Below are 11,424 nucleotides of genomic sequence, written 5' to 3'. Positions count from 1 at the left end.
GGTGGCCAGCTATTGATTCATTTCCCTAGCTCTCTTTTTTCTCTCCAATTTTTTTAAATTTTTTTTTATTATTTATTTTTAATAAAAAATGCATTTCAAACTACCCAATTCAGTTTTAATAAATCTTCAATAATTTGATGAATCGATATATCCGTACATGCTTGAAATTTACTCATTTACGAGAAAAAAACTCATTTTTACTGGTTCTGACTAAAATCCCAAAGCTATGAGAAGAAACGACGAATAATTCCAAGGACATGGACGGGCTGATCTTCCTCCCTGACCTTGTGTTTAATCTCTTTCCTCATCTCATATTTGTGGCCAAGAAGGCAGCTCATCCTTCTGTTATGCCTCCCTTTCCCCCGCTTTCTCTGCACAACACCGATGGCAACTATGAGCATATTGAATCAGCAACACTACCAATTCACTGCCATTACAAAAGCATTTTCTAATGGAAAAAGGCCCTCTTCTCTGAGTGGAATTCCCTTCCCTTCAAATGGCCTCCGCTTGGATAATCATTCCCACCAGGTCTGCATATGTGCTAGCAAATGTTGCACTAAATTTCAAAATTCATGATATTGTTCAATCGGCAAAGAAAATTAATAGTATTCATTTTCATGCAGTTTAAGGCCTACAGATTATCAAGTAATTTTAGAAGATCAGTGCGGGTCACCGCTATGTCATCTTCAGCATCACCAAAGAGGATATTGGTAATGGGCGGCACCCGTTTCATTGGAATTTACTTGTCACGCCTATTGGTGGAGGCGGGCCATGAGGTACGCTTACCTTCAATTTGTTTTAACATCTAGCGCACTTAATCGATGTGGATTTATTGCTATCAAGTATGGAGTTATTCTCAACTGCTGGGTGTCGATCATTATGAAGGCTGAGTTAATTGGTTGCATTCATTTTTTTCTAAAACAATTTTAGAGCTTGTTTAGAGTGTTTGCAACTGGCAAATGTTTTTACCAATGACATTTTTGATCCCATTTGTACTGATGCTATTGGTGAGGAAGACTGTAACTGGAAATTTGAGAGAGAGCAGCTTACCCAGATTTGAGATGAGCCACATCAACAGTACAGACTCAATCCTATATGGATGGAAAAAGCCAGCACTCTTGATATGGGCAATTTTGAATGCAGGGTATATTATCACAGCTTGAGACTATCATTGTCTTCACCCGCGAACCACGGTCTCACACACTCTGGTTTAAAAAGCCTGCACTCTTGATATGGGCAATTTTGAAGGCTGGGTATATTATCACAGCTTGAGACTATCATTGTCTTCACCCGCGAACCACGGTCTCACACACTCTGGTTTTAGAACTCGTTGGACGAATTGTAACTGGCAAGTTTTTTGGGGATGACTCTTTGATCCCATTTGCCATTTGGGTGAAGTAGACCACAACTGGAATTGAACCCGGTGGACAGCTTGAACCATGATAACTCCCCTAGCATTGAAATAGGTCATAAGAAGGCCGGGGAAACTATCCCAGCTTGTAAATTGCAATGTTATCACCTTTAAGTTTTAACCCAAGGCTGCATTGATCATGATTGTCATATTCATTTCACAATTTGTTGGATTAATTATAACTGAAAAGTTTTTTTCCCAATGAGCTTTGACCCCCTGACCAGGTCTAATTGTTGAATACCGCCCTAAGAAGCCCTGCTAAGTGTTGGACCACACCTCTGATGAATCCTGGTTCATTTGCCTTAGTCCCGAGTTCCTTTTTTTATTTGATTCCATTCTTATGAAATTTTCCTTCTTAAAGAAACCATGTTAAGCCCTTTCCCTGCTTTGGACTTTGTTTAGCTTCTCGGATTTGACCTCGGTGTTCCCGTGGAGTTAGTTGGATTAGTTTGATTTTCACATGTTTCAAGCCATGGAAAACCTCCAGTCTGGATGCTTTGTTTGGTCCTTTCACCTGAAACTTTATTTTAATGTGAAGATCTTATGTTACCGCTGTCTTTGTGCAAATGCAGGAAATCTTTTTAGGGAACTCCCACATCATGTGACTTCTTGGAGTCATGTAAAAGCAAGCCATAGAGTCCTAGATAGAGGTAAGAAGGACCCAAAGCTGGGGCTCTAAGACGGAGATCTTAGGAGTGAACCCCGTTCAGCCAAGTTGAGTTCGCTTGGCGTAATAGGAAAACTTGTATCTGGTTTGCTTTGGAAGGCCAAGTTTCACTAGGTGTGTTTTATAGCTACATCGCGTTGTGTGGTCAAACAAAGTCAAGCACGGGAAATCTGGACCAACAAGTCACATTAAGCAACTAAGACCAAGGTTAAGAACCTTTGGGTAGATTCAAGGTTGCCCAGGGTTATCAGACTGCACTTGCTCACAAGGCAGCAAGAAAGTAATAAGGGGAGGTGCTGTTGGAAAACGCTCATCCATAGGCTGGGGCAAAGGATTGAGCCTTGGTGCCGGCAAAGTAATAGGCTATAGGCTTGTTGGTAAGCTTATCAAGTAATCCAAGAATGATGTTAGCTAAAAGAGGAGGATGAATGCCTTCTTCGCACAATTATAAGGGATCCTAGGGCACATGGATGTGCAGGGATGCAACAGTGATCTAACGAACAATTCTTGGTTTTCTAATCTTTTAATGTGTTTATAGTGTAAGAATATTTACTAACTATGCAGCAAAACGAAAGCTGCTTAAATGAAATGCCACTAGATGTGTGCAACTTCTAAATGCAAGCTATACTATATCAATGTTCCACGGGGATGTGTCCCCCTAAATTCCCCTGTTTTTGCGATGGGGTGTCTTAGGAATACGTGGACGTGAGGGGAATGTCTCCCTGTCATCCCACAACATCTACTCCAAATTCAATGACATTTCTGAAACATCTCCTCAAGGAGGGGACATCTCCAAGATGCCCCCCTGATTTGGTGATCGCTTGGAGACTTTGAAACATTCATGAGATGTCCAGGGAACTCCTAAGAGCCCCCCTACCATCCTAGGACTTCCAAGTGTCCCTCACGGTAGGAAGAAGAAAATTCTATATTTAAAAAAAATCAGAAAGTGCTTTTGAATTATGTGTCACAAACCTTAACCTTAATGGCCTATGGGCCCCACCCAAACCCCGAACACTCATTAAAAAACTCGTAAATATGCATTTAAGCCTCATTGCATATCACTCTTAAGTTTCAAGAAGGTTGAAATTTGTAACAAGAATCTGCAAGAGCGAGAAATTTGCTGGTGAGGGCATTAGGATTTAAGAATAGTGAGAATAAGAGCAAGTCTGAAGAGTGACATCAATCCACCATAGAATCGATGCATTATTCAAACCTCAAGTTAAGCTTTGGCTCATCATGATTATATTTTATTTGTATTTTTTTCATTGTTCAATTTTATAATTAATTATTAATTTTAGTTGAGAAATGTAGTAATGCATTTAGGCCCTAGGGGTTTACGATTTACATTGTTGTAAATTTCAATCTCAATTTTAGTTAAAAAAATGAATAATGATCAAATTTTAAAATTTTCATTTTATAACACCAATATTTAGGTGTTCAAATTTATTTGTTAAATTTTTATAAATGTTTCTTGTGCAAATTTGCAAAATATTTGATGAACAATTTACATGCAAACTAGAATTCTGTTTCTGGTGTCTCCTCTACTTCTGTTCTTTGTGTGTCTTGAAGTAAGAAAACAAAAAGAAAATCCTTGTGCCTTGAGCCTTACATAATTTATAATTTAATGACACATGACATGTATGGTAATCACAAATTTCGTGTCTTGTGGTGTCACTATGAGTTCTCATAGCATGAGTGATGAAGAGGATCACAAAAAGCCTATGGGGGTTCAATTAGAGACTTTGAGTACAAATGTAGGGGTGGGGGTGAGGCAACTGGTTCATTGTTAGTGCAGATTTTAGTTGCACTTCCAATTTATTAGAGGACTTTGCCAAGCCTTCCTTTGATAAGAAGTCACCTTCAAAACAACTTGTTAGTAAATTATAAGTAAAACCTATGTCATTAATGGGTTGCACTAGGCTATGGAGATGTCTTTATTGTCAACTTGAATTTCAAGATAGCATTACAAGAGTTATGCACACCTCCTTTATGTCACTAACAAAGGTGTAGGAGTTCGTGGGTCACTTGAAGAAAGAAGCGAAATAAATAAGTCGTGGGCTTATGATGGTGACCAAAGTCTTGTACCACCACTTTTCCATTGAGGGCTCCTACTCCCACTCCTAATAGTACTAGGAACACCCTAGATCCACAAGTTTCAGCTCCCTCTACTTCTACTTATGCTTTTCCATCTAGTTTAAGGGGAGTAGCAAAAGAGCCTAAGGAGAAACATAGAATGACTAGTAGTGATGCTACAAATATGGTGGCAGAGTTATTCAACGTGTAGAACATAGATCATGCTAATGATGCCATTGCAAATTTTTCTTTGCCAATGGCATTCCATTCCATGTGGTTCACTCTCCTCATTATAAACTGTCTGTGGCAAAATAATCAGAGCAGGACCATCTTATGTGCCACCAGGGGAGACAATATGAAGGACAACAATCTTGGATAAGAATTATTCCAATATTAGTATTCAAATGGAGAGAATGAAAGCTACTTGAGTCACTAGTAGATGTAGCATAATGATGGATGGGTGGACAGATATCAGGCATTGTCCACTCATCAACATTATGGTTACATATACATTGTACCAATACTTCTTTAGGGCTATTGGTTGTTTGGGACACTAGAAGGATGTTGATTTTTAGTTCCAAATCTTTAGAGATGCTATTGAGGAGATTGGGCTAAAGAATGTGGTGCAAGTAGTGACATACATACATATGCATGTATACTTGCAAGGAAATTGATTGAGGCTGTCTACTAGCATATTTGGTGGATTCCTTGTTGTGTGCATGGAATGAATAATGCGCTCAAGGACATGGAAAAAATTAGATCAATCAAAGATAATAATAATGTTAGAGATGTGCAATTGTTGATCTGCAACTACCATACTTCACATGCACTCTTTAGGACCTTCTCTAAGGAATTTTGAAACTTGAGGAGATTAAATATGCATCATAATTTATTATCTGAGAGATTATACTTGACTTGCAAGAGGCATTGTAACTAATGGTCATGTTAATAGAGTGGAAATGATGGCTTGATTTTAAGTCAAAGTAGGAGAGGAGAGTGAAGGGGGTGGTGAACAATGATACTTTTTGGGCTGATGCAAAAATACATTGTTACCATCATTAATCAAATTTTTAGAGTTATTAGATAATGGGATGCAAATGCACCTAACCTTGGAGAGGTGTATGAATGCATTGACAATATGCTTGGCCAAATGAAGGCCATTGTACAAGAGAAAGACCCCGCATTAGCATTCTACAATGAGCACATGCAGCCAATCATTCATCACCGATGGGAGAAGTTCAATGCTTCCTTGCACTTGGCTGCCTATGCATGGAACCTGAAGTGGTATTTGCAAAGGCTGGGCATAATTACTCTTATATGGGATGCCGAGGTGAAGGTAGGATTCATGAAGGCCATTTAAAACATGTATGATTCTACATAGGCCAGCATCATTCAGACTAAGCAGAGGAAATTTGCTGCGCTTACGGGATATTTAGAAGATGCCAAGATAGATAGGGAGACTATGGCATGAGAGGTTCCAATCCTACGGTGGACTATGCATGGGCCTAATTCTTTGATTACCAAATGAATCATTTGGTTGCTCCCAGGTTTCTAGTTCTTCTATTATTGAGAGAAACTAGTCTGCTTATAGTTTCATCCCAATTGTTAAGAGGAACTGACTTAGTTTTAGGAGAGTGAAGAAGCTTGTAGCTGTACATAGCACCTTGCATCTCATTGATTGCAACACCTGTATGTACAAGGATAAATAGTCCGATGGAATGTAGAGCTAGAGGAGCCAATAGAGATTGATGATGTAGCATAGACAGGGTTGATTTGATGTTTCTTTGGAGGATCTTGAGCTTGAGGAGTCTAGTAGTTTGAGTGATGAGGACCTCAGCATGGACTTTGAGGATAAGCGACGATTTGAGGCATTGGGCCATTTGCCAATCGTATTTATTTTGAATTTAATCATCATTTAGAATATAATATAAATATATGGATATTTGGCATTTTTATTGTGTATTTAATGCAATATCAAATATGTTTTGAGTATTTTGCAGTTTCTTATGTTGTTCCTTATATCGTCATAATTATTTTTTTAAGTACTATACATATATTTGCGCTGTTATAACCTCATTGTCCCCAAATCTAGGCTCATTGGTCACCACATCCCCAAAACTTGTCCCCTGCCATCTCCATGTCGCTCCATCTCAAAACTCCATGGAACATAGTCATAGATAATTAATAATTATCCCCTATATAACCTTCTCTTTAGAAATTAATAGGAGAGAAAAGCAAACAATGATTTGACTGTTAAAATGATATCATAATTAATGCTATTCAAGTTAGAATGCAAACTAGTATGCAATGAAATTATGATTTTCAATGAATTAAGGATGATAACAATGTGCATATACTTCAAAAAGAATAAACACTAAAATCTAAGTACTGCTGTCCTAAAGATAAGATTCAGAAGTCAGTAAGTACAAGATTCATTTTAATGCCCAAAATGAAAGTGTGATCAATTGTTCAATGTATCAAGTTCAACAATATAAATCAACAAATAAGGCTGTCGATGATATAAATTAATATTAAATGACAGAATAAAAAAGGGACAACAAGATAGATGGCCTTAGAAGGCTGCAAAAAAAAAAAAAAAAAAAAAATTGATATTCAATGAATAAGAGCTTATACAATGACGTAACAATCAAATCTGAGCATGTAAATGAGCCTTAGAAGGCTGCAAATAAACTGCAAAGTGATCAAAGATGTATATAAATAAATTTCCAAGGAATCTAGGGGCTGTCCAAAACAAGGATGACAAGACGGGAAATGATTTCAAAATGTTTATGGCAATCCAGAACAGGGACAGTGAAATGACAAGAGTCTTAAGACCTTGGAATGTCTGATTTTGAAATGATAAATAGAGGCTAGAAATGCAGATTTTCAGCAAGGAGGAGGAAGAACAGAGTCCCCAAATCGACAACGCAGACATTTAGAAACATCTGAAATGACTGAGAGGATCTTGAAAACCCTCAAGGACCTGGATCAAACAAGAAACAAGAACAAAAGACACAAACAAACAAAAACAGAACATAAACTAATCTGAGTACTCAAAATCTATTCTAAATACTAACAAATTAACAATCTAACTATGAAATTGAAAACATACGCAAGCTTATCCACATGTCGACAGATAGTAAGTTGATTCAACTAAAATTGAAGAAGAAAAATGTGAATGATGTAGTGTCACATTTCACCTACAATCAGTAGCTTCTCTGGCTTGAATAAGGACAGAACCTCCAGAGAGGGAGGAGTTAGGTTGACGAAAGGCTTGTTGAAATTTATAGGGAAAAGGAGGCACCTTGGAGATGGCTTCAATGGTGGAAAAGGTGCAGAGCTGGAGCTTGAAAATCGGCTTGAGAATGAGAGAGGACTTAGCAAATGAAATGAAAAAGGGGTTTAAGAGGTGTGGTAGAATGCAGAGGCATTACAAGAAGATTTAGACAATATAGGCATTACAAAGTGAGCTGGGAAAGGGAAATGACACAATTCTCTCTCTCTAGACTGATAAGGGATGCAGAGTTTTATGCAACTAGGTTAAAACTTAATTCCTAGTTTGGGCCCAATTTTAAAACAAAGCTATCTCTGGGACCCTTTATGGGGCACATGGTAGCACAGCTGAATGAATGAATGAAAGCTTTTAATAATGTCCATGAGGCCAAACATCCTATGTGACCCACGGATAGCCAGCAAAATAGATAAGCACAGAAAACCCACAAATAAGAGCCCAGCAACACCCTGACTATTTGATTTCCTTTTCCTTCTGTATCTTGGATCTTGTATTATGTATCTTGATCAAGAAGTCAGCAACTTTTGTTATCTTTTCTTCCTCAAATAGGTTTATTCAAGCTGCTCATGTTTAGCATCTCAATGTAATGGATCTGAATATCCTTGTAAGTGGAACACTCCATGATGTCATGCCATTCCGTCTCCACCACTTCTTGGGTGCAATAACATCTTCTATTTGTCCATTTCTTTAGGTATCATCCATCTTCCAGTTTCACATCTGAGTTGATGTGAACTAATTCTTAGCTAGGTCATTAACATTTTTGCTTTCCATTTGATTTCTGCTCCTATGTGGTAAGTTCAATCCAATGGCTGCTAGGTGGCAACTCCAAGTTGATATTTGAATATTTGAGAATTGATTTCATGGGCCCACCATACTTTTGAGAAATTATGCAAGCCATCAATGAGTTCCAAGTGGTTTTCTAGGGATTGTGCCAGATTCATTAATAGTCCAATGGCTTCTGAAGGGACATCATGGTACATCATGTGCCATTGGCTTATCTTGTGGCTGATCTCGACCATTGTTTTCCTCGATTTTTATTTATTCATGTCATTCCTCTAAGATGCATTGGGAGATTTCGTTTTCTTTGTGTCTTTACCCATGGGTGCCAATCGCATGCAATAAATTTGAGAGCCAATTTCATGGGTCAGCCAGGGATTAATGATGAATGGTGCTCCTACTATTAGAGGAAGTGTCTTCAAATCAATGCCAAGGGATAATAGGGAATTGTATCCTGAATTAGTTAGGTCATGCCATGATTTGGTTGATCTTAGAAAGGTATGCATATTGTGATATTTTGAATCTAATCACCACTAAAGTGAATGAGGTGGACCTAGAACAACACAAGTATTGCACCCTTGTTGATGGTGTGGATTGATACACTCCTCTTCTAGAAAAGTGAGCTAAGTAGTGGAGAACCCAATTGATTACTCTCTTCATGTGGAAGGAGAAACTCATGGATAGTAGTAGTAGACTCACTAGTATGGTCATGTGGAGTGGGGGTTGCATCAATGGGTTCATGCGCCTCACAAGGATGGAGTATCGAGTGGTGGACTATGCTGATGATTTGTGGTGTTGGAGGTGGAACAATGGGTCTGTCTAGGCATTGTCTAGTGAGGTTTTGCAAAGGAGTCATAATCCTAACGTGGCAAGGAGGATCATTGGATCTAACTTATTTTGTTTGCTGCAAAGAGATGAAAGGTGATGAGCCTTTGTTCCTCAAGCTCGATTTATTTTTCCAAGAGAGTGAGTTCTTTCATGCAAAATTCTTCCCTCGCATGCCTCCTCTCATTTCCTTTGTGAATTTGTCATTAGATTTCTGTTTGATCCTTGATTTCCTCTTTTGTTGGAGTTTCTGGAATTGGTAGGTTTGTCTTAATCTCGTCCACAGCCACCTCCATCCAATCTTCCTTGATCCCTAGACATGTTTGGCATGAAAGACCAAGTGAGATATAGGAAACTTAAAAAGAGAGTAGTTTTGGTGTTTTTATGTGTTTGCTTGCTTGGGTGATGGGTGGTTTAATGTTTGTTGGATGGCATGTGATAATATCGAGGGCTTATTTCTTTTTGTCTTGCACTCTCAGAGTCTTAAGAATCTAAATAAATGTACTGATCTAAAGCATGTAGAAAATATTTTATCATATCTTTTTTTTTTAGAGAGATAAGATTTCCACAGTCCATGCTAATTTCAAATATGCTTCTGGATTCAGCTGTGTAGAAGTTTTTGCATCAACGTTTTGAATCACACTCTGTGATTCATCATCATGATAAGATTTTTTCTCTTGCAGCTCTCTCATCCTGATGATGAATCACGGAGTGTGATTCGAAATGTTGATGCAAAAACTTCTACACAGCTGAATCCAGAAGCATATTTGGAAAAAAAAAAACAACTTTTCTTTTTCCTTATTTTCCAAAACAAAATATAAATTAATTTTCACTCAACTAATTACTTCTATATGACTTTGCATGCAATTTGCATTATTGTTTTGAAGTTTTTGATTTTTGAAAATAAAGGAAGGAACTTCTAATCTACATGCAAAGCAATTTAAATCTAACTTCTATCTATGAAAGAATTTTAAACTAAGAAGTACTAGTGAATTGTTACTGTTCTTAGGCAATTTTAAGTGATCTAATTACTAGTAAAATAAATGAAACTTCAAATGAAATAATTATAAAACTAAGGAACCTAATGAAGCTTCAAAGCTTCTTTGCAGTTGCTATGATCGGAGTCCTCAGAGGAACCAACTTGATGTAACCAGATTTGGGTTACATTGCTTGATGGAAAGAGAAAATCTGGATTGGAAATTAGTTGGTATGAAGGAAAGCTTGGAAAGCTTTTGGGAGGCTAGAGCTTGGTTGTGGGGATTTGGGATTTGGCGTTGTAGAGAGGTTTACAATCTTCTAAAGGTGATTCTATTCCTAGAGGAAGGGATACAAAGCTTCTAGTAGAGATTTGTAGAGGCAGCCTAAATCTCTCTATCCTATTCTTAGCTCTTTATGATGCAGAGAATGACTTCTTTATAATTTCTCAAAGTTGGGATCTCAAGAATGTTCTTGGATGAATGAAGGGTGTTGTAACTTTAAATAGAGAAGAGGAGAGCAAATCAATAGGGAAATTAGCTGACAAATATACAAGAGGATAAGATTGACAATTTGGAGGAATGCATAGTGTTCAAGGCTCAAGAGAACTAGCAATAAATTTTAAAAAAAAACCTAGAGGAAAATCAGCTAAAATTTCAAGATTAATGCATCTTCCAAAAACGATAGGTCACCTCTCTTGGAAGATGGGTTGCCCTTCTTACTAGGGCTGTGCCTAAGCGACTCTAAGGTCTCTTGGGATGACCCTTGCAGTTGAAGGTGCAAAAATTGAGCTTTAGAAGGTGAGGGAAAGCAAGTCGAGAGGGTGACTAACAAAGGTGGAAAACACACAAGGGAAGGTTCAAAGGACACTAGGAAGACTTCAATCAGACAAATAATGCTGTGAGGAGAAATGTGCACATCATGTGAGTTGTAAGCTAGACCATCAAATTATCATCAAACATTTATGTTGATCCATGCATTTTTGGGTGCTTATAGGTACATCTTCGAAGTGAATGCAAACATGGTTGCAACTCTACTGAGTGCAACTCAAGTTATTTCTCGTGTAAGCAACAACCAAAATGTTGCAAAATGATCAAATCAATGAACTTTTTAGATTTCTTAGTTGCTGCGATCATTTAAGGTGGTATGGGTAGGGTGATGACTCTTTTGATTCACTATTCTAAGTACCATACCAAGATTAATTGTGATTGAAATGAGTTGCAAGTTAGTGAACTGCACACTTGTGGTGTAAGATAGGAGGATAGGTACATATATGTGTGCTAAGTACTATATTTCCTACACACATACGTATAACTACATTCCCAAATTACTCACATAATCATGCATGTATCCATATTATCAAAATGAGTCATTGAGATTAAAACAAAAGATCATGATTATTGT

General features: G+C 37.7%; 1 protein-coding gene across 1 annotated transcript in view; it reads left to right on the top strand.

The window, feature by feature from the left end:
* The first annotated feature begins 246 nt into the window (after nt 1-246).
* Nucleotides 247-11,424, top strand: part of LOC131073163 (chloroplast stem-loop binding protein of 41 kDa b, chloroplastic) — a 54,645-nt gene continuing 43,467 nt past the window's right edge. The window contains exons 1-2 of the mRNA XM_058009565.2: nt 247-528; nt 624-776. Of these exons, the coding sequence (XP_057865548.1) occupies nt 385-528; nt 624-776 (297 nt within the window). The 5' untranslated portion in view covers nt 247-384. The remainder of the gene's footprint in view (nt 529-623; nt 777-11,424) is intronic.

The sequence above is a fragment of the Cryptomeria japonica genome, chromosome 9 (assembly GCF_030272615.1).
Source record: "Cryptomeria japonica chromosome 9, Sugi_1.0, whole genome shotgun sequence".
Taxonomy (NCBI): Eukaryota; Viridiplantae; Streptophyta; class Pinopsida; order Cupressales; family Cupressaceae; genus Cryptomeria; species Cryptomeria japonica.
This window is presented reverse-complemented; position numbering and strand designations above follow the sequence as displayed.